This window comes from Saccopteryx bilineata, chromosome 9, assembly GCF_036850765.1.
Source record: "Saccopteryx bilineata isolate mSacBil1 chromosome 9, mSacBil1_pri_phased_curated, whole genome shotgun sequence".
In the NCBI taxonomy this organism is placed as follows: domain Eukaryota; kingdom Metazoa; phylum Chordata; class Mammalia; order Chiroptera; family Emballonuridae; genus Saccopteryx; species Saccopteryx bilineata.
Window position 1 is genome coordinate 23,599,540 of NC_089498.1, and position 27,994 is coordinate 23,627,533.

At 54.9% G+C, this 27,994-nt stretch overlaps 1 protein-coding gene across 1 annotated transcript in view; it reads left to right on the forward strand.

Annotated features, from left to right (window-relative positions):
• Window positions 1–27,994, forward strand: part of VAC14 (VAC14 component of PIKFYVE complex) — a 99,507-nt gene that overhangs the window by 31,576 nt on the left and 39,937 nt on the right. The window contains exons 11-13 of the mRNA XM_066242654.1: window positions 1,020–1,164; window positions 1,415–1,480; window positions 17,181–17,337. Of these exons, the coding sequence (XP_066098751.1) occupies window positions 1,020–1,164; window positions 1,415–1,480; window positions 17,181–17,337 (368 nt within the window). The remainder of the gene's footprint in view (window positions 1–1,019; window positions 1,165–1,414; window positions 1,481–17,180; window positions 17,338–27,994) is intronic.

The window sequence follows — 27,994 nt, forward strand, 5'->3', positions numbered from 1 at the left end:
TCACATCAAATGAGCTTCAGAGAGCCTGCAGGCGAGTTAGGGAAGCACAGGCGTTGAGTTCCTGATGTGAGGGAATAATTGAGCAGCCTGGAAATACCATGAAAGACCATTGGTACAGGCAGCGGCTGAAGCACCTGGCCCGGTCCTCGAGAAATGCAGCCCCTGTCTGCACCTGCCAGGCACCTCTGGGCAAATGCAGTGTGACGCATGGGTAGGAAGGAGCCGCCCCCTGACATCCTCAGGGTTTTTGCCCATGTTGTCCCATCCCCGTAATCCCCAGCCTTTGGCCAGGCCCTGTGCTTTGGCAGAAAGCTGAAGCAGTGTCCCAGGAGCACCCAGCGCTCTCGGCTGCCCAGCAGGACTCCTGGAGAGCAGCGAGGCGTTGGTCATAAGGCGAGGAGCCTGGGTCGCGCCGGAGCAGAGCACACTGAACAGCTCCACTCTGGGAGGCAGAGGCTGGCTTCCCCGACCGAGAACGTCACTGCGTCGGAGGCAGCTCACAAGGCTTCTCAACCAGGCCGAGTCCTGTGCTGAGGGCCCTTGAGTGTGACACATAGTGGTCCACGCTCCCTGTCCTCTCTTGAGAAATGTTCTTCAGGTGCCTTGTGAAGGCCTTGTGAGTTTAAGGGGTGCTGTCAGGGCTTTCTCTTGGACTTTCTGGACATGCTGGTTTTGTTGTATCACAAAGGGTCTGTCTGGACTTGAATGTCCTGAGAGTGCTAACTGTCCTTTCAGCCCTGACATCTGCTGGGTCCCAGCTCAGTGACACTGGAGGTTTTCTACTGTGAAAGCCAGGATAGTGTTGGTGAAGAAAAGGGGACATGGGTGGGCACCCTCTTGCCCCACTGTGAGTGTCACAGAGGGAGAGACACAGGCGCCTGTGAGCCCAGCAATGACGGGTGCCCCCTGCGCGCCCAGCTGGAGAGCAGACAGGTGCATGGTTCTGTATGTAGGGCCAGGGTGGTGCTGGGGTGTTGGAGAGGGGTACACTGGGCTTCAACTCCTGCTCTTGCCCACAGCACTGAAAGGGCCCCGGTCACCCTGCACCTAGATGGCATTGTGCAGGTCCTGAACTGCCACCTCAGTGACATGGCTATCGGGATGATGACCAGGATTGCTGTCCTGAAGTGGCTTTACCACCTCTACATCAAGACTCCCCGGAAGGTGAGCCCCAGGCCCATGGGCTCAGTAGGTCCCTCCGAGCCAGGGGCCTTTTCCAGGTCCACCTTGGTTTCCAAGGACCTGCTCATGCTTGGTGGGGTTTGGGTCATTGGAGAAACTGACAAACAGGATTGACAGGTGCTTGAGGACCATTGGCATCAGGGTGGAGGAGGTCTGTGCAGGGGACCCTGTGTGAGCTGCACCCGGGCCTGGAGCAAGGGCGCACTCACGGTGCTGTGTCCCTGTTCTCCAGATGTTCCGGCACACGGACAGCCTCTTCCCCATCCTGCTACAGACGTTATCGGATGAATCTGACGAGGTAGGTCCAACCCCTCTGCCCTGTGATATGGCTTCCTGGCCTCCCGCTTTGAATGACTGATGGGATCTCGTAGCTAAGAGGTGCTTGTTTTGTCATTCTCTTAAAGCAACACCCCAAAATTGCCCTGTTCCTGAGACCAGGTAAGGCACACACCCTTTAGAGGGGACACTGTGTGTGCTACTCTTGGCTTTGGGAGTAGGGACTCCCCCTCTGCTGGCTCTTCTGAAGAGCACACTGGGTCAGGGCATCCGAGGAAACCAGTCTGCACAGGGAGCTCGCTGGGCCCTGGAAGGCAGGGGACAGAGGCAGGAGGGGGCGCGACTGGGTCGGATGCTGAGAGCATGGTCTGCCCCTGCCTCGTGGCCTGAACTTGACCAAGTCCCTTCTCAACTCTGCATCTCTTTTCTTCCATGTTCAGTAGGGTGGTAACTACACACAGGTCGCGAGAATAAAATACTCCATGCTTGCGTTTTATTGAGATACTTGGGTGCCATGCTGGGCGCATGCTGAACACTGAGCGCTAGTCGTGTGAGTGGGAAGCTGGCTGGGAGAATTGGGGAGCAGCTGGACTTGGCCCTTCTGCCATCTGAGGGCTTCTCAGCAACACATCTTCCCCCCACCCCATTCTCAGCAGGTTTCATTCCAGTTAGGGAGGATTTGCAGCTGGGCATTGCCACTTGCAGGGGGACATCCTGTCTTGACCCCTGCCAGCTCCAGTGCCCCGACTCACTCCTCTCCTTCCCTCTCCAGGCTCTGGGCAGCTGGGGTCCAGGCAGAGCTCTTGTCCTCCATGAGGCAGTGGGTCTGCGAATCTGCAGACCTCCCACACTGCCTTGTGGGAACACAGGAGCGGACAAGGGCTGGAGGTTGGGGGAAAGAGAGGGATGTGGTACGCAGCTCCTGTGGAGTGAGGCACCGTGGTCCTCCCTGGGCTGGCTGGTACCAGCCTTGTGTGGAGCCCAGGGCAGTTGCGCTGCAGCCCAAACCTGAGCTGAAAAGAAGCAGACAAGCAGATGTCTGCCTTAAGTTCTCTAAGGTACTCCACATTTCCAGAAAAAATCCGGAACAGATGGTGTGGGAACCTGCCCTGATCCCTCCCCCCGCCCCATACAAGCGCACACCCTCTCCCCCTTCCCCCACCCTCTCCCCCTTCCCCCACCACCCACTGCAGTGTGAGGCCCAGGTGGACTTGGCCCAGTTCTGCCTGAGTTGAGAGTGACTCACTGCACAGTCACAGCCCTCATTTCAATACAAAAAGGAACTTTGCTGATAGGTTCCTTCCCTAGGACTGCACTGGAAGCAGCTGAGTTTTCAATCCTTTAAATTGAGTTGTTTAATCCCATCCAGCTCTCTTTGCTTGCAATTGGTTTTGTGTGCGTGTGCATTTAAAGGGAGCGGAGGAGATGCAGTCCATTAAACAGCTCTGTTCAGGCCGCGCCTGTGGAAACTCCATTTGCTGAAGCTCCAAATGTTGTCAGGGCTTTGAGGCACATCTTGTGGGTCTCCAGTGTGGATATAATTGCAGCTGTTCTTGGGGACAGTTGTGGGGGTGGGGGTTGCTGTAACAGGAGTAGAGTCCCTGCTTTCCCGTCTCTAGGAGAAAGATTTGGGGACCTCGATAATGAGTCCTGATTCTGCCACATCTTGCTTCACCAGAGTGACATTCCTAAGTGTCCTCTACCTAGTCTCTTTGGTGACTTTGAGGACATACTGTGTGTTGGCAATGAACAGACAGCCACGAACAAGACTAGCCCCTCTTCTCCGGAGCTTCCTTTCTGGGATATCTAGAATGCTCTCTGTTGGGTATTCCCATTATTTCCAAACACAGCCCTGATACCAGATCAGGACCCTCTGGGGTTTAGGGTCCGAAGGCCATACAATCAAATCAAACCACAGCCAAACGGCAACAGGGGCGGTCCCTTCCTATTAAAGGCTTCCTGGAATCTAATAGATACAACAGTCGCCACGAAGGTCCTTCCATCCAGTCTAGGGCCTTGAGGCACAGGTCTTAATAACAGCTCATTTGTGTGAAGTTATTACTGTGTCGGGAACTGTGCTACACCCTTCACTTGTAGTATTTAGAGAGGCCTTGGTAATTCCGTGGGAAAATACTATTTTGCAGTTCAGAAAACTAAGGCCTCAGGAAGTTAAGTAACTTGCCAGCTAGGAAGAGGTGGAGCAAACTCAGAACCAGATCTGTTTGACTCCAAAGCCTATTCCTTTTCCCCCGCTCCCCTTTTTTCCAAGTGAGAGGAGGGGAGATAAGAGAGACAGACTCTTGTATATGCCCCAGGTGAGATCTACCCGGCAACCCCCATCTGGGGCCATGCTTCCAACCGAACTATTTTTAGCACCTGAGGTGGAGGCTCCACAGAGCCATCCTCAGTGCCTGGGGCCAGTGCTCTCAACCAGTGGAGCCATGGCTGTGGGAGGAGAATAGAGGGGGCAGGGGAAGGGTAGAGAAGCAGATGGTCGCTTCTCCTGTGTGCCCTGACTGGGAATCAAACGTGGGACATCCACACACCAAGCTGATGCTCTACCACTGGGCCAACCAGCCAGGGCCCAAAGCCTGTTGTTTTAATCACATAACTGCCAGGCCTGTGTTTTACCACATGTGGCCCTTACTACCCCCATCAGAAGCAGCTGGGGAGATAGGGACCTCACATCTAATTGTTTCATCATCCCCATTTCTGGCCACTTTCTCTTGCCGCACAAGTTCTTGAGAAGAGTTCTGCTTGGTGTGGAAAGAGGTGTGCTGAAGAAGCTCCCCCTTCAGCCCCCAGACCCTTTGTCCACTTTTTTAAATTGATTTTTAGAAACTCTTTGTATGTTGGAGCACTAGATTCGTCATCTTGTTGCAGATGTTTTTTTCTCCCAGTATGATTGTGAAAACCCACATGCTTCTCGCCCTTGGTGAGAGCCACTGGCCTCAGAACAGAGCGTATGCAGGTGTTAATGACGCAAGAGCTAGGCTCAGGTGGAGCAGGGCTTCAGAGACCTAGCTGTGTCTCTCCACTGTGTTCCACAGTCTCATTGGCACATGAGCTCACGGGGCTGTCTTGTCTGTCATTGTTCCTCAGTTCCTCAGTCTCTCCACTGTGTTCCACAGTCTCATTGGCACATGAGCTCACGGGGCTGTCTTGTCTGTCATTGTTCCTCAGTTCCTTCCTGGTGACAGCTCAGCAGTCCACACTGTTCTGGCATCCTCAGTTGTCTCTGCTTTTCTGTTGTTCAGGATGAGTGGCTGTTTGCTCTGTACCGCCTGCTCCTTGCAGACTTGATCTGCAAATCCCTCTCGTCAGAAAGAATTTGCAGGTGTCAAATTGATATTCTTGGCACTTGAATAGAAATCCTCCCATTAGCTAAAGATCCAATTACTTGTTTTTAAGTGACAATGTGCCCTGATTCAACAGCGTGGAATGCCGGGCACATGCTCAGAACTTCTTGCTGGACCCTGGTGGGGAGTCGGGACTGCTGCTTCCCCTCGGGGAGGATGCCAGTTGTCGGCTGCCTCCCAAGCCAGCAGCTGCCTGAGTGAACTGCCCGTGAGCCCCGGAGGACGGGTCCTCTCCGTGCTCCTGATGGTGTGGCTGGCCCGGGACCGGCCTCAGGTCATTCCTCTCCCCCGCCCCACTCCCAGGCACAACTGCCTCTTACCCTGCATTTAAAATCCTCAAGGTGTAATGATGTTTCATTATACATTTGTCCAGACTCACAGAACATACACGAGCAGTGACTCCTCATGGAAGCCATGGCCCTTGGGGAGAGTGATGGCTGCAGTGTGGGTTCATGGACTGGACCGATGTGGTGGGGCAGCTGGTAACGGGAGGGCTGGGCAGGGGCAGGGAGTAGGAGAACTCTGTGCCTCTGTTCAGTATCGCTACACACCTGAAACTGCTCTAAGATACAGACTATTTAAAACAAACAAAAATGTAAAACTTTTTTTTTTTAATGTCAGTCTTAGAAGAGACCTGGAAGGAGTCTGGCTGCCCTCTGACTGAATGTGGCGTCCGTGCAGCTGGCCTCAGGCCTGAGCTTGGTCCCAGCGCTCACCCCTTCTTCCCAGGGCCCTTGGGCAGGGAGCCACCCTCCCCAGCGTGGTATACAGGACTAATGATGGCTACACTTGCCTCGCAGACCCTTGTTTAAAGGGATAGTGGAAAGCTCCTTCCCAGATCCTGGCCATTGAAACAACCTGTCCGTCGTTACAGGCTCTTTAGGGAGAAATTGGGGGAGTTGGCCTTTTTACTGTGTTGAACTCTCCCACCCAGGAGCAGGCTCATCCCATTACATAAGTTGTCTAGTAAGGTTTTAGGTTTGCAGGTCTTACTCATTATGAAGTTTACTTTTGGTATTTTATATTTTTGTTGTGATTATGAGTAGCATCCCTTTTGGTAATATTTTCTCTCCAGTGGCAGTGCAGCCTGGTGGTTAAGAGCAGGGGCTTTGAGGTCAGAAAGTCCCAGAGTCCAGTCCGTAGCTCTGCCACTTAAATGATTGGCCTTGAGCAGGTGACCAAGTCTCTCCGAGCCTAGTTCCCTTACTCAAAAACCAAGAATAATAGGGGAACCACCCTTCCAGGTTTGTCGAGAGGATCAAATGAGATGAATGTAAGATGCTCTGCCCAGGGCCCAGCATGTGTAAACAGTGGGCTTCTCTGGGGCTGGCAATGGTTTCTGTGCGGGGCCCAATGGCAGACACCCTGACATCAGGAACATGGACCCCGTGATGCCCCAGACCCTTCCTGCCTTGGCCTCAGCAGCAAGAGCCGAACAGAAGCCAGTCTGCCCTGCATCCTGCCTATCTTTGGGACCACACAGGCCCCGTGCAGGTGGCCAGGGTGGGCAGCAAGTTTGGGGGCTCATCATCCATCTCCACACCTTAGAACAAGTAAAGACAGTGGACAGCAGGACCAGCACCTTCTCTACTCTCCCCCAGCCCCCAGCTCCCCTGAGTGGGAGCTGCCCAGGGCAGGAGCAAGGCCTGACAGTCAGCACGTCGGGTTTGCAGCTGCCCCAGGTCCAGGAAAGGAGGAGAAATGGCCTGTCCCTGCCACAGACTCTTGCTCAGAAGCAGAATCTTCAGATTCCATTTGGATCCAGAAGGGCACGCCCTGCTGGGGCTCCAGAAGCAGCCTCCTCAGATTTTGTTCAGCATCTCAGAACCAGAGTGTCTTAACACTTAGAGCATGTGTTCCCAACCTGGAAGAAGCCCCCCTTTCTCTCCCCGAGTTTCGGAGTAACCACGAAAAGAAATTACTGATGGGAGTTTGTAGTTTATGTGACTGGTACAGAAGCAGAAGAAAAAGAATGAGAACCACCTTTCTAGGAAACGTGGAGGGTAGGATGGTTGTGAGGGCATTGTTCATGGCAGTGTGGAGTTTCCAGCTCGGGAGCCCAGTGCCTGCATGGAGAGCGTGGCCCGGCCATCACGCCCAGTGTGCTGGGCAGCCGTGACTGAGGGGGCTGGGGCAGCAGGGCAGGGTCTCCGAGGGATTGGGAGGCGCCTAACAAAAATAAAGACGCCACAGGAGGAGTGATAGGCCCTATCCCGGGCAGGCCTGGTGCCTTCCCTGCCCTCAGGCCTGCGATACTCCTCAGCAGTACCCAGGTATGCAGGGCAGTGCCCAAGAGTGGCTCCAGCCCTTGCTGACTCCTGAGGGAAAAGGGGCCACCAGCTGTCTCTTTGGTGTAAAACCCAGCCCATTAACCTACCCTGTCTCAGGACACTCGCCACTTACCAGCAGGGCGTTGCAGGGGACAGATGCGGCTGTTTTTGAGAGATGGTTGGCTTTGGTGGAGGGGGAGAGGACTTCATTTGTGTTCATGGTCCAGGGATAGGAGAAGCAGAGCAGAACTGAGTTCTCAAACCTCTCAGAGGAGGGAGCTCGCCAGGGCTGACTGCCCAAAAGAGAAGCAGGGCGAGACTCCTATAAGAGCCGCGGAAGAACTCTGGGGCTGGGCTGCGACAGTCCTGTTTGCAGGACCCCTCCTAACTGGCAGCCTAAGCCCAGCCCCCAGGGCAGGGTGGGGGGAGCTGCTTTCAGCTTCTGTCTCGGGGAGCAGAGCCCTGTTGTCCCATCGCGTCCCTTGACTCCTCTTTTCCCAAGGAACTCTGGTCACTTTGGTCTGATGGGTTGGTCAGCTGAGCCGAGGGACTCATCACTCTGCTTTAAGGGGATTTAGTGACAACAGGGACGCACATTTCAAGGTGATTGGGGCTGCGCTCTCCTGTCCTGGGAAGGAGACAGGAGAAATTTGCTATTGGAAATTGGCCATCCCTCAGTGTCAGCCCCAGAAATGAGGGCTCCCACTTCATTAGAGGACCCTTCCCTTGAGGGCAGCTTGGAGGGCCAGTGACAGCCCGTCCAACACCCCCACTGCTGGCTTCATTCGGAAACTGGTGGGTGCTGTGTCAGACCGTGTGTCTGTGGGAGGGGACTGGGAGAGGAGAGGGAGGATACCGAAGTCTGTGAGGTGGCTGCACTGTTCACAGGGCATCGCGCCATCTGTTGTCTCAGCGAGTATACTGGTGGTCCTGGAGTGATTGTAATTTTCCCAAGTTTGACATCAAAGGAAGTTCAGGCATGAGGAGATAACGTGCCCAAGGTCACACCACCAGGAGCCAGAATTGGAAGTCGTGTCTGTCTGAGTCCAGAATATCTAAAACCCCACGCAAGGTCTGACCCCGCTGCAGAGCAGGGGTCCCGCGGCCCTGCACTGCTTTCCCCAAGCCAGCCCCTCCCACCGCGGGTGATCTGTCCTCTCTGAGCTGCAGCTCAGGTGCGCCTTCTCTCTAAGTATGTGACCCGGCCTAGCCCGGGGGCTGCCCTGGGCTGCTCACCGACCCAGACACACCCCTTCCCCCCACCTCCACCCCCCCCCGCCCCCACTCCCTCCCAGGTGTGGAGGGGGCTGTGTGGGATGCAGCCTGGGTGAGGGACAGGAGGCCTCTGGTCCAGGGCGCCCCGCTCTGTGGGACCAGCAAGTCCATGGCATCGCACCTCGGTTTTTGCTTCCCTAGAATTGGGTGGACTGGGTTGTTAGTCCCATCCAGCCTTTGTGTGGTCCTGACTCCCCTCCCCGGAATACTAATGCGGCCTGTTCAAAAGTGGACAGTCTTCCGTAAGAATGGGGCTTGTTTTTCCTTCTCATGTCCTTGCCTTGGTTTTTATTCCACTCCAATTTTCATTCCATCCACTCTCCAAAACAAACCAAAACAGCCCCTCGATGCTGGAGATTTCTTCGCCGTCAGATGGCATGGTTGGGTCAGGGAGGGTGAGGGGTAGGTGTCAGGGCCCAGAACTTGCCCATTTTTCTTGCCCTTGGCCCACCCCAGCTGGGGAATGAGCTGGCCCAGCAGGAGCATCTGAGATGCAGAGGCGTGGACCTCTTTCTACTGCAGCCCTTGGGGGTCTAGCCTAAGGTTGACCTGTCCCAGTCTCCAGAGACACCCTGGCCCCACAGCCCAGTGGAGGCACTCGCAGTCGCCACCAGGGGTCCTGGGAGGACTTTGGTCTTCTGAAAAGAGCCGTTGGCAGGGAGGGGAGGGGACTAGCAACGTAACAGTCCCAGAATCCCACCTAGCAAGAGGACCCCTGCGCACTGTCGTTTCCCGTGTCTGCACTTGGCATTGGGTGGCCCACCTCAGCCGCCCCAGGGAGGGGGGGGCCCACAGGAACTGCAGTTGGCCTGGCCGCGTTCCAGCTGGGGAGGCAGGTTGTGGGCCGTGTGTTCTTAGTGTTTATCTCTGTCTGGATTCCTTCCAGTGATGAGCAAGTGAAGACCCACAGCCAGCACAGTAACTGGCAGGAGTGGGTTGAGTTGGGGGGGAAGGGGGCTGCTTGGCCCACCTGTGCTCTTGATAAAGACAGAGGTGGGGCTGAGAGGGTAGGAAACGGAGGCATGCTTCCCCAAGTAGGGGCCCATTGGCATAGGAGCGGTGCCATGAAGGGGAGATGGACAAGAAGCCCTACAACACAGCCTCCCAGACCAGGGCTGCCAGCAGAATCCTCGGAGCTTTTGGAAACCCAGCTGTTTGGGCCCCAGCCCAGACCTGAATCGTTCCCTCAGGTGGGCCCCCAGGCTCCCAGGTGATTTTCTTGGACATCTCTGGCTGAGAACCATGGGTGGAGACCAATGTCAGGATCCTACTGGGAGACTAAGGGCCTTGCCCCTAGCTCTCAGCCCTGATGCCGCCCTCTCCACAGGCCACGGGGTGATGGCCAGCCCTGGACCCCTATTTTCTTCCGGAACCCTACTCGGTGTTCATGGCATCTTCAGAAACCAAAATTTCTCGCTGTTCTTTTCTCTTCTTTTCTCTTGTGAGAATGGCCGCAGCTGAATCGGCTGAATTTCCCTATGTTCTGTGGGCAGTTCACAAGGCCCGCGGTCAGGGCGGGTTGTTTGGTGAGCCCCCGGGTGCCGAGGACCAGCCGTCGGCCCACTGCTGCCAGGGAGAGCTGCCACCAGCACTCGCTCCCTGCCCGCTCCCTGTGCCAGGCGGGTGTCACTGACCGCATGACCTTGGTGCAGCTCCACAGCAGCCCTCCCAGGGTCGGTTCTGTTGTGCTCCCTCTGTGCCTAAGAGGAAACCAAGACCCGGGGAAATGAAGTGACTTAATCAAGAGCTCGGCTTGGATCACACACACACACACACACACACACACACACACACACCACTCCTCCTGCACATCAAGGCTGGCCAGGTAGGTCCCATCTGTGTCAGCCATCCCTGGTGCACTCTCTTAGCCCTTGTCACACTCTGGGGAGAGGCCATGTCCAGCACACAGCAGGCAGTCGGAAACATGGTCTGAGAAAGAGAACAAAGCGGAGGTGAGGAGGATGCAGAGCTGATCCCGCTGGGCCTGCCCCACTCTCCTGGCCCTCCTTATGGGACCTGGCCCCTCGGGAACAGACAAGAAGCTGGGCCTGGAGGAAAGCCTGCCTCCTCGGCCTGGGCTCAGTGTAGCTTGTAAGTATGCTGGGATTAAGCAAGACCTGAAGGCAGCCAGGAGACCAGGGAGCCTGTGCTGTTCTGGTTACCATGGACGGTGCCCTGGAGACAGCTGGCCCCTGGCTTGTATCACCTGGTAACGGAGCTGACAGTGTGTGTGCTGCTCTGGCGCTGCCCTCCACGCAGCAGACACTTCCCCGGCCCCCGCCTAGCTCCTGGGGAGAATGGGTACCGCTGAGGGCACCTCCTGGTCAGGGCCTGGCATGATGCAAATAAGCAATGCTTGACATCAGCAGGAAGGGGAGGCCTGTGGGGGGAGGGTGGGGGGTCAGGAAACCATCTCCAAGTTATCTTGCTGCGGCTGGCCTTTCCCTTCTCTACCCTCAGAGCGATGGTGGCTGGACTGCTTTAAGCTCCAGAACCCACACTGTTGTCACTGTCAGTGGGACTTACCAGTAAGCATCTGGTGTGGGCCTCTTGCATATTTTTGCACGTGGCACAGAACTGGGCACTTCAGGAAAGATTTGGAAATCTGTTAAAAATGAAAAAAGTAGGAGAGGGAAAGAAAGAGGAAGGACGGGAGAGAGAGAGAGAGAGAGAGAGAGAGGGAGGATTCCTGATCCCTAAAGACATGCGTTCAAAGTCAGGCCACCCAAACCAAGATGTAATTCTTTTTTTCTTTAAGTTGTTTTTTTGTTTTTTTTTTACTAAAACCAGAGGTTTTAATGAGGCTGGTTATCTCATGGGAAATAAAGCAGGTCTCAGCCTGAGCCGTCCTTCTCTCCCCACCTCGATTAAACTTCCTTCTAGCAGTGCTTTCCTTGCTGGTTGCGAGGGCAGGGCTGGAGACCCGTCCACACGCAGGAGATGGGCGTGGCCTGCTCTGACCCTGCAATAGCAAAAGCTTTTCTGAGATGCTACCCATCCCAGGCCTGGGCCCCGCTGCCTTCTGCCGCTCGTGGCCAGTCTGTGTCCAGGCCGAGGCCCCAGCTCTGGTTCCTTCTTCCAGAGCTCCAAGGGTGACTGCCCTGTGGCCTTCCCTCAGCAGCCTAGCTTCCTAGGGTCTGTTTTCTGGCCTGTTCCACCAGCCACAGGAGTCATTCCGTGTGGGGTTGTGGACTTAGGAGGCCCCTTGCGAAGGAAGCAGGAGATCCACAGCTTCTGTGCCTCTGCCCTGCCTCTCAGCTCCACTTCGAAGAGTCACAAGCAGTGCCTGACCCAGATCTCGGGCTCTGCTGCTCCACTGCTCTGGGAAGAAGCATCAGCTAGCCCTTAGCAGTGGCCTGCACCGGCCAGGCCTCGGCCTCTGGGGCCTTTAGCCAGAATTCACCTCTCCTTCCAGCACCCAGTGTGTCCCTTGAAGCACTCTTGCAGCTTCCTCCTGGTCGAGATGGGAGAGGGCCCCGCTTGGGGATTTCTTTCGCTCCTTTCAGGACTGGGAGACCAAGCCAGTGGACATCTGGGGTATAATCAGCTGACCAGTGGCCTAGCCAAACTTTTGACAAAAGTTTCTTAGAGATAAGTGATCAGAGTGAAGTGGGCGGCCTCTTCATCCATCCCCTTGGCAGAAGCCATCGGCAACCATCCGTCTTCCATTTCCTGCCTGGCACTGCAGGTCAGCCAGTATTTATCCAGCTTCCGCTGATGCCTCATCCTGGGACTTCGTGGTCAGGAGCCCTGGTAAGAGGCGAGGGGGGGCCCAGCCTAGGGACTTGGCCGTGCACAGCTCTGGGTCTCCAGCTGTTCCCAGATAGTAAAGGAGCGGCCGCTAGCACTAGGGGACCAAGAGAAGGGACTTCCTACTCTGAGGGGTTTTCCAGGGCTGGTCGGTGGACGAAGTGTTAGGACAGGAAACGGCCACCATCCCAGAGAGACTGCCCCTGGCTTGCTGGAATGCAGTGCGGTGACAGCCTGCACTGGCCCCATCCTGATGAAGTCAGGCCCCATCCCTCAGACAGTGAAAGGGGCCCTCGCCAGAGTCAGGTCACATCCCACAAGGAAGGGCTTTCTCAGGAATCCCCTGGCCTCCTCACTTGTGCTCCCCAAGCCATAGAGGGTATGAAGCTCCCTACTGCCCCTGCAGCCTTCCCCTCCGAGTTGCTTTGTCAGCTGTTTTCCACACCCAGTTGCCATTGACCCTTTCACTCTGAGATGGCCAACTCAATTCCACTTCAGGATAAGGACCAGTTGATAGACCCTCTCCTCCACCCACCCCTCAGCTGTTGCCATGGTAACAGCAGGCACTCCCATTCCTGTAGAATATTGCTTTTTTGTAACCTTCTTCCCTCCCTCTCTTTCACTCCTTCTTTCTCTCACACAAAAAGAAAGCGCAAGTGTCTTATATTCATTTTGCAAAAAGCTGTGTAGTGCATACTAATTGGCATGGCTTCCTCCTGCTTTGAGCTTTTCCTGTTCTCAGAGCCAGGATTACAGGCCAGCGCAGCCATGGGCCAGCTGGCCTGCTCATTGGAAGGTGGGCTAGCCCGATTTCTAGAGGCCGAGCAGCGTGTCTGTAGCTCAGGGCCTTCCATCCAGGCCTTAAGCAGATGCCTCATAAGCAAGACTGCTGAGATCACCTTGTCCTTGTCCCAGAGCAGGGGTCGGGAACCTATGGCTCGCAAGCCAGATGTGGCTCTTTTGATGGCTACATCTGGCTCGCAGACAAATCTTTAATAAAAAAAATAATGTTAAAAATATAAAACAGCCTGACCTGTGGTGGCGCAGTAGATAAAGCATCAACCTGGAACGCTGAGGTCGCTGGTTCAAAACCCTGGGCTTGCCTGGTCAAGGCACATATGGAAGTTGATGCTTCCTGTACCTCCTCCCTTCTCTCTCTCTCTCTCTCTCTCTTCCCTAAAATAAGTTTTTATATATATATATATATATATATATATATATATATATATATATATATATAAACATTCTCATGTATTATAATCCATTCATTTCCTACCGCTCATTCATGTTCATGGTTGCGGGTGGCTGGCGCCAATCACAGCTGTCCTCCGGGACAACACCAAATTTTTATTGGGTAATGCTTAATGTACATGGGTCATTGTATGGCTCTCACAGAATTATTTTTTAAAATATGTGGCGTTCGTGGCTCTCTCAGCCTAAAAGTTTCCCGACCCCTGTCCTAGAGCTTTCTGTCCACAGGCCAAGGGCTGTGGGGTCTCCAGGGGGTGGAGCACCAAAACCTGGCCTGACACAGAGACTCAAAGCCACGTCCAGCTGAGGGTTACCCCTCTGGCCCAGATCCAGGCCTGTTGACATTGCCTCCCATGGCCTTCCCTCGCAAGGGGGCCTCTTCAGGCTCCTGAGGCAGAGGCAGAGTCCTGGCCTAGGCCTGCATCAGGAGTGCTGATCTGCAACCTCAAGTTCAGCCCCTGTGCTGAGTGGGCTTGCTGAGGGCTGGTGACCCTGGACATCAGAGAGCTGCCTTGAAGCCCCAGAGTGGCACTCTACAAGGTCCCAACTCCCCTCTTCAAGACATTCTTTGCCCTCCATTTTGCTGTGTGTGTGTGTGTGTGTGTGTGTGTGTGTACCCAAGTACACGTGGTATTGCCCCAGGCAGGGCTGGCTGGCTAGCTGTAGGCTTTATGCCAGCCCCTAAGGGCCAGAGACAAATCTTTTGATATGTATGTAAGCACAGAGGAGTGGCTGGGATTACTGCAGGAAACTGGAGACGCTTCCTGCTTTCATTGTGCAGTTGAAGTGTAATTTGCACTCATTTGCCATTTGGTGTTAAAATTCCTAAAATAAGAGAATTCAAATGTAAAATTTGCAGCTTTGCTGGCTGCACTCTCCAGTGGGGCTGGGAGGAGGTGGCACAGATTCTCTGGTGGGGAGATGAATGTGAAGCCCTCTATGGTGCACTGCCCTCCCAGCCCAGCCCCTCAGCCATGGCCCCGGCTGGGGCCTAGGAGTTTGCTCGCTGGCTGCATTTGACCACCAGGGTTTGCCCCCTGGAGGGCGAGTGCTTCTGTGCAGAAGCATGCACTCATGCACTTGGGTGGCCTCTTTGACCCCCTTGGCTTTCCTGTGAGTCTGACCCAGGTGTGAAATCAAGGAGGGTTAGCAAGGGTGTCTCCTTCAGGCCGTGGGCAGAGCAAGAGCTGATTGCTCAGTAAGTACCATTGGGAATTTTTAGGGTGTCAACTTGGGATTTTGACTTGGTGGGGTGTTTTTTGAGATAGAATCTACATACCATGAAATTCACTCTTTTGAAGTATGCAACTTGATGAGTATTCTTTGCAAATGAGGTTGTGCAACCATCACCACTATCTGGTTCTAGAACATGTTCATCACCCCAACAAGAAACCCTGTACCCATTAGCAGTCACCCCCGGGTCTCCCTTCTCCCTCCTCTGGTGGCCACCTATCTGCTTTCTGTCTCTGGACATTTCACATAAAAGGCATCGTCACACGGTCTGTGACTTGTGCATCTGGCTGCTTCTGCTCAGCAGAAGTTTTCAAGGTTCATCCATGTTGTAGCATGTGTCAGAACTGCATTCCTTAGTATCACCAAAGAACATCCCCTGGCATGGATACGCCACCTTCTGTCACCCGTTTATCAGTTGATGGGAATTTGGTTGTTTCCACTTTCCGGCTCTGATGTGTGATGCTGCCGTGAATGTTCCTATTGAAGTTTGTATGTGGACATGTGTTCAGCCCCGTTAGGTAAATACTAGGGGTGGGAGTAAGCCTGTCGTAACTGTGTTCAACTTCTTGAGGCACAGTTGGTTTGCTTCTTGCCTTACTGTTTAATTTTGGACAAGTCACTCCCTGACCTGGGCTCCCTGGGCTTGTTGTGCCTACCCGACCTTTAGATAGCGACTTGCTTGGAAAAGGGAGCATCAGAGTGCGCGTCTGTGCACACCCTGCAGGCACAGCTGGGGCTGCTCCGTTAGAGCGCTGTACCGTCACCGCTCTGCTATCTGTTCCCCACCCGCCCTCGGTCCTGCTGCCGCTGTTGAAGCACAAAGCCTTCTGGGAGCCTCCCTCGATGGCAGTAGAGGTCGGGCCTTCCTACTTCTGGACCTAGCCCTACCCAGGCTCTGGCCTGGGCACTAGGCAGCCCTTGCTCCTGTCTGGACTGGTCTGTCTGGACTGCTTAGCAGCCACACTCTTCAGCTGCATTCCTTGCAGTCTCAGCAGTCAGAATGTTCCAGAATGCACAAAAGGACAGGGGATAAGTCTGCCTCCAGGCCATGGGCAGTGGTGGGGCAGCACCTAGCACAGCACCTGGCACGGCACACAATGGGGGCATCTGGATGTGCCTGCAGTCCAGGCCGTGTGGGGGACGTGGCTGGACGGCTGGGAGGGGGCATCTGGATGTGCCTGCAGTCCAGCCCGTGTGGGGGACGTGGCTGGAGGGCTGGAGGTGGCATCTGGATGTGCCTGCAGTCCAGCCCGTGTGGGGGACGTGGCTGGATGGCTGGAGGCGGCATCTGGATGTGCCTGCAGTCCAGCCCGGGTGAGGGACATGGCTGGAGGGCTGGGAGGTGGCATCTGGATGTGCCTGCAGTCCAGCCCGTGTGGGGGACGTGGCCAGATGGCTGGGAGGTGGCATCTGGATGTGCCTGCAATCCAGCCCGGGTGAGGCTGGAGCGCTGCAGGGCAGGGAGCAATGCAACTCGCTCAGAGAAACTTAGTGATGAGCACACAAGGCTGGTGGGAGAAGACCATGGGCCCACAAGTAAGGGGCTTGGCGCATGTGCCAGGTAGCAGAGGCCTCCAGGAGAAGTGACAGCTGTGGCCAGGTAGGGGTGGGGTACAGGCACAGTAGTTGCCTTGAGACAGGAACTGCTTTCAAGCTTTGGAGGGAGGTTAGCGGCTTTTTTTTCCATTTGAGATAAAATTCTTCCTTTAAAAATACATGTTTCAGTGGTTATAGTATATTGACAAGCTACTGTCACCATCCCCACTATTTTACTCCACAGAGAGCCCTGGAGTAGCCTGACTAAGCCACCATATTCCACCGGAGCTCTGTGTCACTTCCCTTGGTCCAGGGCTCTCTGGATTGTGGGGCTGCCCTGGGCAACCATGTGACACAGCACTGACTTGAGTGCACACTCTGGACTGTTCTCCACACTCAAGTCTGCATCTTTCTTGGACAAGCTTGGCGAGCAGGGGCCAGGATCAGGGCCCCTCCACTTGCTCCTGTGTATGAGCACCGCAGGGGCAGCTGAGAATGGAACGGCGTATCTGGAGTTAGGAAGTTCTTCGTCTTAGAGCCCCATGTCACACCCCAAGTGTGGAGGGTCCTTTGGGATCTGCCGTGCCTGCTTCACCTCTGCAGAAGGACTGTGCTGTGACCTGGTGGTGGGCTGGCTCCACACCCGGAAGCGTGGCCTGAAGGGCACTGCTGGGTCCTCGTCCGGGTACGGGCGATCGAGGAGCCCAGAGATGTATACTGCATAGCTTGTGCCCTGGTGCCTGAGTCCTACGTCTCTTGGGGTCCCCTCCTGTCCCCTCTCCAGGAACCAGAGAGGAGTTCACAGAAAAGCTGCCTTGCAGGCCTCAGATTCCAGCTTCTTCCCCCAGTTGCTCCTATGTGCTGCCTGTGTTCTCTTCGGTTCAATGCTTTGTAGGACTTCCTGATCACTGTTAGAGCCATAGTCTCAGCCACTCTCATCTGCCCATCGCCCTCTGCGACCCTTCCCTACCACCTAGCAGAGTCTGTCCGTCTCCACCGTAGCTGCCTGTGGAGGTCCTTGTCCTCATCCTCTGCTTTTCTCCCCCAGGTTATCCTGAAGGATCTGGAGGTGTTGGCAGAAATTGCTTCCTCCCCTGCAGGCCAGACAGAGGACCCAGGTGCCCTCGATGGCCCTGACCTCCGAGTCAGCCACTCAGAGCTTCAGGTGCCCACCCTCAGCAGAGCCGGCCTGCTGACCACTCCCAGTAAGTACTCCCCTGCTGCTCCCAGGCTCGGGGGCCCTGTGGGCACCAGCTCTCGGCCTCGTCCTGGACTGGGGCCATCCTCAGGGCTGTCACTGTCAAACCTTGGAGTTCTGCCAGGGCGCATAAGATCAGTGAATGTCACACTAAGAGGCAGGTGGGTCTTGCCATCCAGCGCCTCCTGGATCTCACTGCAGCAGCCCCTCACCCCTACGAGAGAGACACTTGCATCCTTTTTCCCCATCCACCTGCAGCCTTCATCCTTTCGAGCCATTGGCTAAATATAAAACTGTCTGAGTCAGCTGGTCGTCTCCTTTCCAGGGGTGGCGTCTCCCCAGTCAGGAATCAAGGGGCTTCGGAGTCGGGGCTCACAGGTAGAAGACTAGGCAGCCATTTCCTTCCTCACTGAGAAGCTAAAAATAGCTCTCAACATGGCAGGCAGCCCAGGCAAGAGACAGCGTAATTCAAACATGTTTCCGGACAGCCCTTGGCCATGAAGGTGGCTGTGGCGTTCCTGTGCTCACCCTCCGAGCTCCTTCTAGACATCAGACAGCCCTTCTTCAGGCACAAGGTCCCCTAGACAGCCCCTCAGACAGAAGCCAAGCATCAGGTAAATTTGGGGCCCTTCAGCGGCAGCCTCCCTCCTACAACCCCAGGGGCCCCACAGAACACCTGCTCGTCGGAGTTGCTGAGGCTGCTGGCCTGACTGTGCCCAGGGCTGCAAGGGCGTCACAGAGGGCCCGTGCATTGAAGATGGCTCCTGGTGACACTCGGAGTCAGGCCCTCCCCTGCCCTTGCAGCAAGGTGTCCCGTGGGACCCCAGGCTCTAAGCCACTCTGCCTGCCACTCGTCCAGGTCTCCAGCTGTTTCTGACTCAAGTACGGAAGGAGAAAGGGCTGTAGCAGCAGCTGGTTTCCTTCTCTCATTTCCCCAGGATACAGGGGTTTCCTTGCCAACTGTTTCCTCTGGGCAGTCAGAGGCCACAGCCAGGGAGGCTCCCACACCCTGACCCAGGACCCCTGCAGAGGTTCCCGCCCTCTGTCCCACAGCCCAAGACTCCATTCTTCATCCTCTGTCCCCAAGTCAGCACTGTGGGTCAACCTGAAGTCCCCGGGACAGATGGCAGGAATGCCACAGGTTTGGGGGGGGCTCCATAAGAGGGTGAGGAGCAGAAGGCTCTTCCTTGAGAGGGCCTGGAGGGCAGGGACTGGGTGGCAGTGCTGCCTGAGGGGCAGAGGGGCAGCAGCCAAGAGAAGGCACCGGCAAGGCTCAGCCAGCCCTCAGCTGCCCTTGTCAGAGCTCCCTCTCTCTCCACGGGACAAGCACAACGCTGAGGCAGTGCAAGGATACCTGGTCTCCTAGGACTCTGCTCCATCTGTAAGGGCACAGAGGGGTGCCCCCTGGAGCCCTGCAGGCCTGACATCCGCAGGGTCTGCTCAAGGAGGCTTACCGTGGCTGAAACGCTCACTTGCTAGTGGAGGGATGGGCCCAAAGAATGGCTGTGGTGGCCAGACTTGCTGGAGAGGGGGTGTTGCACTGAGGAGCCATAAGGACGGACCCCGGGAATCCCAGGAGGGCGTGTGGCAGCAAGCCCTTTCAGCACAGGAACAAGGGCTGGGGGACTCGGATGGCAAAGCGCTCAACCCCAGCTCCTGGCCCCACCAAGATGGGTGGGCTGCTAACAGGGCTGAGGCAGGAAGACTTGCCCCAGCTCACCGAGCTGTCAGACCGGCTAGCATCAGCCAGGGACTCACCCGGAATTCATAGAAAAACAACCACGTGTGCCAGATGGGAAGAAATTCCATCCTGGAAAGAACACCAAGGAAGTGCCTGCAGCCAGTAATGCTTCCTGCTTCAAGAATTCACGGCGCTGAGGATGACACGCTCTGAGCCTGAGACTCGTGTGCACTTGCCCAGCCTTGCCCAGCCCTGGAATCTTCCAGCACCGAGGGGAGGAGCAGGGCAGTGGTAGCCAGACAGTGGTCTCCTCTGGGTTCCACAAGGAGTGTGGGAACCACGCGTGCATGTGTGCCCACATCCGGCACTGGACTTTTCAAATGGGTCTGTGGTTTTTGAAAGTTCAAGGTCAAGTTCATACCAGTAACAGAAGAGCATGAGAAGCCAGAGTTAGGCCCCAGCTGCCTTAAGGAGGGCACGCACCAGGCACCAGGGTCATTGAAGGTGGCTGTTAGGTCAGGAACACAGGAAGTGTGCCCTCGTTCCTCTGCTGGCTGCTCTTTGTCACATGCCTTTAAGGCCTGCAAGCAAGGAGGTCATTCTGTTTCCATCTGGCTGTGCACGTGGACAGCGGCTGCAAGGCCAGCCCCTCTTTCTATTTGGATTCTGCTTTCCTCGGGCTCTCCAGGGCACACCTCTGAGAACTAGTAGACTGCAGTGCTGTGTCCCTTTAAGATAGATCACCCCACCCTGTAAAGAAACTTTCTGGAAAGTGAAGGAGGCAGGGAACGAGCAAAGATTAAATCAGTGGTGTTCTTAGGGAATCAAATGGCCTGGCCTGTGTGTTGGGTCCGTAAGGTCAGGTGGTACAGATTGAGTGCAGTGGGGGAGGCGAGGCCCGTCACATGGCCAGGGCGTTGCTGTGCCACAGCTGTGGTCCCCGGGGCCTGCAAGGCGGTTGCCCACGTGGGATTTTCCTCTCGCCTGCCCCAGCGTAAACACCTCTCCTTCCAGTGCAGAGCTCCGTGTGAGTGGAGGTGATGGTGTCGTTTCTCCCTTCATTCATGACCTTCGCAGAGCCTCAGGCTGGGAGGAGGGCCATGGCCACCTCTGGGGCAGTCAAGGGGAGCTGCCTGGTGGGGTAGCCCCGAGGGAGCCTAGATTTGGGATTTAGTGAAATGAAACAAAACACTTGGGTCTCCTGAGACTGGGCGACTTTTGTGCCTTCTCTGCCTGTCTCTCTTCGGGGATGTCAGCCAGGGCTCTGGCAGGCTCTGGGGAGATGAGATGATGAGCCCCCTCAAGCAGGCCCACAGGGCCTGACCCTGAGCCTGCACAGAAGGCTTGGCAGGCACCTGAGGCCTCTGGGACCATTCCCATTAGAGAGTGCCTGGCCCACTTGGGGCCTGGACCCCAGCTGAGGAGCGGGAGCAGCTTTGGCCAAGCACAGCAGTAGTGTGCAATCTGGGGCCAAAAGTCACCCTAGGACTGATGTTTGCTTCTGAAACCCCGTCTTCCCTGTCCTTCCCTCTGGCCACAGGGACCCTCCTTGCGGGAATCAGACTGCTTACATCAGAGCTCTCTGGTTCAAGGTGGAGTTGGGCCCCAGCTCTAAAAACATGGGCAAAAATGAAGCGTTCTGGTTTGGTTTTGTACCTTATAGCCTAGACTGGTGTGGCCAAACACAGGAAAAAGTTCTAGAAATTGCCTAGAAAGCAATCCTGGGCATTTTTTCCAGTAATAACAGTGACTATAATGAATGGCGCTCTTGGTAGGATCAGGGACTGGTCTAAGCACTTCCCAGGTGCCGGGGTCTCCCTGCTCCTCACCGTGTATTAGCTCATGCCGTCTGAGAGGAGAGCACCATTGTTGGACCCACCTACACCCGGCCTGGGTGCTGACCCCCACACTCAGGACAGGAGCATAGGTGAACCCCAGCCTTGCCCAGCACTGGGAGCTTCCACCCCCCAAGGGGAGGAGCAGAGCAATGGTAGCCAGGTCAGCCGACTCGGTACTGGGTCATGATCCAGCCTGATAGTTCTTGAAGGTGGCCCTCCTTTTCACAGTGATTTCGGGGACCCCATTCTGGCCTCAGGCCACCTCAGCAACTCATTTCTTGCCCTTCTGCATCCTTCGCCGCCTCCAACCACACCATTCAGGGTCCAGGTCCCAAGAGCCTTGCCCCTGGCCCTTTGAGCCTCTTCTCCCCACATCCTGTCTTCAGGCAGCGTAGGACACCGGTGCTGGGTCAGGAAGATCCAGGTTCGCAGTCTGTTTTGGCCTCACCTGTCCTGTGACCTTGGGCAAGTGTCCTTTCTGTTGCCACCTCTCCCTTCTCTGTAAATTGGATGAGGGGGTGCTTGGGGGCTCTGAGCTCTTGAATGGAAGGGGCTAAGACAGATCTGCGTGAGGTGCTACCTTTGCCTCCATCCTTACTACAGGAGCTCACGTGTGCTTCAGGCCTGCTCAGGTGTGCCCTCTGTGCAGTTTTGAGGATAGGCGTCCGCAAACTACGGCCCACGGGCCACATGCAGCCCCCTGAGGCCATTTATCCAGCCCCCTGCCGCACTTCCAGAAGGGGCACCTCTTTCATTGGTGGTCAGTGAGAGGAGCACTGTATGTGGCGGCCCTCCAACCATCTGAGGGACAGTGAACTGGCCCCTGTGTAAAAAGTTTGGAGACCCCTGTTTAGAGAACCCAGGCCAGCCGCCTCTCCCGCCTTTGTTCCTCCCATCCACATGCATGTGCACAGGTGCAGGGGTTCACGTCTGATTTTCTCCTGACCGTGACCTCTTAGACCCTTGCTTCTCAAGGTGTAGGTTGTACAGCCTCAGTGTTGCCCAGGAAGTCATCAGAAATGGGGACACTTAGGCCCATCCCAGACTCAAGATCACCAGGTGATTTGTGTGCTCCTCACAGGTTGAGAAGCACCAGCTCCGACCGCAGGGGCCTATTGTACTCGTTTCTGAATTCCAGCATCAGTCAGTGGTGTCTTCATAGCTCATTATGATGATGGGAGGAAGGGACACCAGAACCAGATGCTCCATCACCAATGCTGGGTCTGAGGCTTGCCTGGCATTGCTGCCCGGGACTTTACTGGTCACCAGGTGGACAGCCTAGCCCCCTCCAACTCAGGCCCGTTGCTGTTGATCGACCTGAAGGCCCTTCCTCCTTGACCTCTCCAGCGCTGGCCTTGGCACTGGGCTGCCTGCTCCTGGGATAGCCCCTCCCCACTGCCTATCAGCTTCAAGTTCCTCGTGGGCCCACTGTGGCTCATTAGCTTATCTCTTGCTCTGAACCAGACAGCTGGAAACCTCCTGGATTTGGGTGGCTGCCCAGGGCAGAGGGCTCCCTGACCTCAGCTGGGCTGGCCCATGGAAAAGAAAGTAACCACCTTTTAGATCAGGTCCTAAGGGTGCTGTTACTACAGTATTTTAACCACCCTTTGTCCATGCAGCTATGGGGTTTAGGCTCAGATTCCACAGAGCCCGCAACCCCCTCTGAGACCCTGTTTCACAGGAGCCCTTGGCCTCCTCTCCCAGGGAAGCTAGCCCCTCCCCACCTGTCCTCTTTGATTTCAAACCAGCCTTCTAATCACACAGCCCCTCCTCTGAGCACTTCCTGTGGCAGGAATGCGTTAAGCTCCTTATCCCTGTGAGGCTCCCAGACAGGAACCACCGCCCTAGAGAAGGTGTCACTTCCTCAAGACTGCCCTGCCAATTAGCCACAGCACTTGGACCTCCTCCGGCTCCTGTGGCCCTTCCCCCATTCTCAGGTGGTGGATCCAGATAGATACCCTCTGGAGGGACAGGCAGGGAGGTAGTCGAGAAGGTGGGAGTGAAGCAGGGACCCTGCTGGGCCTGGGCTGGGCGGCTAATGTTTTCCCATCTGGTTTTGTTGAACTGTAACTCACGTTGTGTATTGAGGCCAACGCTATTTTTATCCTGACATGTGAGGCTCCTTCACGTCATAGCCACAAAACTCAGTCCAAAACATCCCAGGGAAGGTTGTTTGTGAGACGTTCTGCAGATTCTCATGTCGCCACATCAGGTTCCACTTAGCAACATCTGCAGGGCTGGCTCCCTGGCCGCCCACCCCACCAGCCTGGTCTGTGCGTGGAGCGCTCCCGACAGCATCTGTCTGCTCCCGGGCCAGCCGCAGTCACGTGCGCTTCCTGCCAGGGCCCGCTTCTCCAAACCAGAAATGCGAGGTGAGCAACATTCAGCTGCAGGATGGTCCTCAGCAGGATTGGAGAATAGAAACTCCTGCTTTCTCAGCCCGGCAGTGGGCACCTCGCTCCTGGGCTCCAGCCAGACAGCTGCCCATTGTCTCTGGGCTGGAAGAATGTGCTGTCAGTGTCACCTGAGTAGAAGCCTCTTAGTCCTCAGCTGGCCCTCAGCGCAGTGTGGCGGGTGCCCCTTCCTGATGGACCAGCTGTGCCCAGCCCAGGGCCCCATGGGCCAGCAGGAGAGCTCAGCAGTGTTGACTTTTGTCAGAGTTGCTGAGAAAGGAGGTCCAGTCCCAGCCGTGCTTGTCAAGTGTGTGGACAAGCAGCCAGAAGTGGGCGAAGCGGCCTGTGGCGGGCGGCGCACTGAGAGCCCCACGGGAAGCTGCTGTTGAGCAGACGGTAGTCCAGGTGAGAGAGGCCTGTCATTCCCGGTTGAGAGTTCTGGAGTGGGTTTGTTTCTTCTCCCCTATCTCCTCCTGTACTTGCAGCCCTGCCATCTCTCACTTCCATCCTGAGCCAGCTGGGCCTGGGGTGGATGGGAAGCCGAGGCTAGGAAAGACTGGGTAGGCCCGTACCCTGTCTGTGGGGAGCACTGAGACAGGCCCCAGCCTGGACCAGCCCACCCAAACCGTGTTCCTCTCCCCCCACCCCCCCAGGAGTGGACCGCCTGCCCAGACATGTCTCTGTACTGTTGGGATGGGATCTCGTTGAGCTTTACAAAGCTCCTGGCTCTCCTGCAGAGGCCGCTGCCCTGGAGAGCAGTCGCCCCGACCAGGGTCCCTCTGGTGTGTGGCAGCCTGGAGGGCAGAAGGCCCCGGCCCGATACCAGTGGGCCCACACTGACCGGGCTCAGACAGCTCCCTCAGAGCCCCCTCCACACTCTGGCCTCCTGCCAGCCTGGTCCCAGGGAAGGCGCCGGCCTCCTGCTCACTGTAGGCTTTGAATGGCGGGCGAACTGAGCTGCAGAGGCTTTTCCAGCAGCCACCACACTGTGAGAATGCAAGTCACTTGCCTGGCTCCTTGCAGATTGCCTTCCTCCACCCGCCCGCTAAGGGCCTCCTTTGCCCGCCCGCTAAGGGCTTCTGCTCCAGAGGCCCTCGTGCACACCTGGACTTGGAGAGTTGCTTGTGTGGCCCAGAGGACACTGTGGCTAAGGAGACCAGGAGTGTGTCCAGAGCAGCCTCATGCCTTCTCTTTTGCCATCTTTGGCCGTCCTGTCAGCTGCAAGGTAGTAGGCCTTCCTCCCTGAATGTGGGACTGGTAGGGTTGCAGGTGACCCCTTCTCCTCCTTGCAGCCTCCCTACCTCCCAGATCTGAAAACAGTCAGAAAAAGTCCTCGGTCCTTTGTTCCGAGACTCAGAATGGGAAGTTTTCAGTGGTCTGAGTTAGGGCGTGTTTGCTAATAGCAGCTCCATTTATTGAGCACGAAGTATGTGGTGGGCCCCAAGCCCAGTACCTGGCATGTTTTGTCTCATTTCCTAAGGGATCTTACTGCCCCCACTCTACAGATGAGGAAACGGAGGCCCGGACTTGGCCATAGTTGCACAGCCAGTTAGTGGTGGAAAGATCTGATCTGAACCCAGGTCTGTTGGATTCCAGGCTGAGCTCTTGAACACGCAGTGCTTTCCGCTGCCCCTTGGAGGCCAGATCACCTGGCACCTCTCCCCAGTGCCCGCCCAAGACACCCAAGCCACTGGGGAACAAAGACTGGGGCCCCAGTTGGGGAGGATTTCTATATGGTCATTGTATTGGCCCCTTTGACCTTTGGAATAGTTTGGAGCTTAAATGGTCCTAGACTTAGAAATGGGGTGGGACAGGGCTGCACATACAAAAACAAGAAGGGGACAGGGACACAGGGAGCCCTCTCAGACAAGTACCCAGTGAGCTGGTTTCCAGTCCATACGCACCTTCAGTGGGCATGTAGGGGTGACCCGTGCCCTCCACCGGGCCACCACAGGCACCAGTGCATGTCCTCAGTGTGGGTTGATAGGCAGGGGCCGAGTGGCAGCCGGGCTACCTCAACGGCTACATCCGCAGCCGCGTCTGCAGAGACCAGCTCCAGCCTGGCCTGGGGAATGCGAGCTGTAAGAATGCAACACTCGAGTCTGCAAACAGCCCCACTGGGCCAGGGAGCAGAGACCGGGCCATTCCAGAGTCACTTGGGATCTCCCTGGCCAGGCTGTTCGGGCAGGAACCCAGAACAACACACTGCAAACAAGTTCCGTGAGGTTCACCCTTGAACGGGCTTCTCACTCAAGACCCAGCCCCTGCACGGGGCATGGGCTATCTAGAAGTTTCTGAGGAGAGGGGGCAGGAGTTTGAAGTAAGGCTCCTGATAAGAAACCCTTCCAGAGTTCACAGCTGCCTGCTCCAGTTCCCACCCACTTCCCCAGAAGGACCTCATGAGGACCTAAGAGAAGTTTGAGTTCAGCACAAAGACAGGTACTGGGAGAAGGCTTTGCTGCTGCTGCCTGGCCACCAGCATCTCGTCAGGTCGACGCTCCTCTGTAGGCTTGCTTCTGGTTCTCTGGATGGCTCTTGTTTGGGTTTTGGGCTGATGCTTCTGGGAGCTATATCCCCTCGCACAGGCAAGCTTAATGCCCGGAGACCCCAAATTGTGCCTGTTTCATGCTGGTGTGAGGCCCTTTCTCGCTGGTCTGGGAAGGAACTCATGAGTGGGCCAGAGAGGGGCCAGCCTGGAAAGTGATGGCCCCAGATGCCTGTCACCCACTCTGCTTGCTTCCTCCCTCATCTTCTGTGAGATCCAGACTTCCAGTTAAAAAATTAGTAATTTCTGAGTCTAACATACAGCATGGTCTTTATAGTTAATAATACTGTATTATATGCTTGAAAGTTGCTCAGAGTAGATCTTAAATGTTCTTACCACAAAAAAGAATGGTAATTATGTGAGGTGGTAGAGGTGTTAATGCTATAGTGGTGATCATTTTGCAATATATAAGTATATCAAATCAACAGGTATATGGTAAACTTGTACAATATTATATGTTAGTTACATCTCAACAAAGCTGAAAAAATATAAAAAAAATAAAGCATCTACAAAAGGTTTTTTAAATATGGGACAACTGGATATCCATCCACGTGCAAAAAAAATAAAATAATTAAACTTCATGCCATATACAAAAATGTAAATGGATTGGAGACCTAAATGTAAGAGCTTAAAAAAAAAGTCTGACCTGTGGTGGCACAGTGGATAGAGCGTCAACCTGGGATGCTGAGGTCTTGGGTTCAGAACCCTGCGGTCGCCAGCTGATATAGAAAGAAAGAACTACAATTCAACAATGAAAAGGTAACCCAATTTAAAAATAGGTACAGGATTTGAATAGACATTTCTCAAAAAAAGATATACAGACAGCCAATAAGCACAGGAAAAGATGTCCAACATCATTAACCATTAGGGCAATGCAAATTAAACCCACAGTATGCCCATCCACTAGGGGGGCTACAATCAAAAATAGAGTGTTGGCTAGGATATGGAGAAATGAGAACTTGCATATACTGCTGATTATAACATGTTGCAGCCACTGTGGAAAACAGTCTAGTAGTTCCTCAAAAGTTCAAACATAGCCTGACCAGGCAGTGGCGCAGTGGATAGAGCATCGGACTGGGATGCGGAGGACTCAGGTTCAAGTTTGCCAGCTTGAGCACGGACTCATCTGGTTTGAGCGAGGCTCACCAGCGTGGGCCCACAGTCGCTGGCTCGAGCAAGGGTTTACTCAGTCTGCTGAAGGCCCGTGGTCAAGGCACATATGAGAAAGCAATGAACAACTAAGGTGTCGCAACAAAAAACTGATTGATGCTTCTCATCTCTCTTTGTTCCTATTTGTCTGTCCCTATCTATTCCTCACTCTGACTCTTTCTCTGTCCCTGTTAAAAAAAAAAAAAAGTTCAAACATAGAGAGTGACCATATGATCCACAAATTCCCCTCCTGGGAATATAACCAAGAGAAATGAAAACATGTTCACATACCTTCTATATGAGTATTCATAGCAGCATTTTCTTAAAGCCAAAAAGTAAGCCTGACCAGGTGATGGCACAGTGGATAAAGCGTTGGACTGGGATGCGGAGGACCCAGGTTCGAGACCCTGAGGTCGCCAGCTTGAGCGCGGGCTCATCTGGTTTGAGCAAAGCTCACCAGCTTGACCCAAGGTCACTGGCTCGAGCAAGGGTTTACTCGGTCTGCTGAAGGCCCACGGTCAAGGCACATATGAGGAATCAATCAATGAACAACTAAGGTGTCACACGAAAAACTAATGATTGATTCTTCTCATCTCTCTCTGTTCCTCTCTGTCTGTCCCTATCCCTCTCTCTGACTCTCTCTCTGTCTCTGGAAAAAAAAAAAAAAGTAAAAACAACCAAATGGTCCACAAGCTGATGAATGGATACAATATTGGTGTATCCATATCATGGAATATAATTCAGCCACAAAAACAAATACAAGACTGATGCACACTGCAAAGTAAATGAACCTTGAAAAAATACTAAGAAAAAGAGGCCACATACCATGTGATTCCATTTATATGAAATGTCCAGAATAAGCAAATCCATATAGACAGTGGATCAATAGTTGATAGTGGCTATTGGAGGGGAAAATGGAGAATGCCAGCTAATGGGTACAGGGTTTCTTTTGGAAGGTGATGAAAATGTTAGAGAATTAGTGGTGATGGATGCACAACTTGGTGAATATACTGAAACCACTGCATCACACTTTAGAAATTTATGATATGTGAATTATA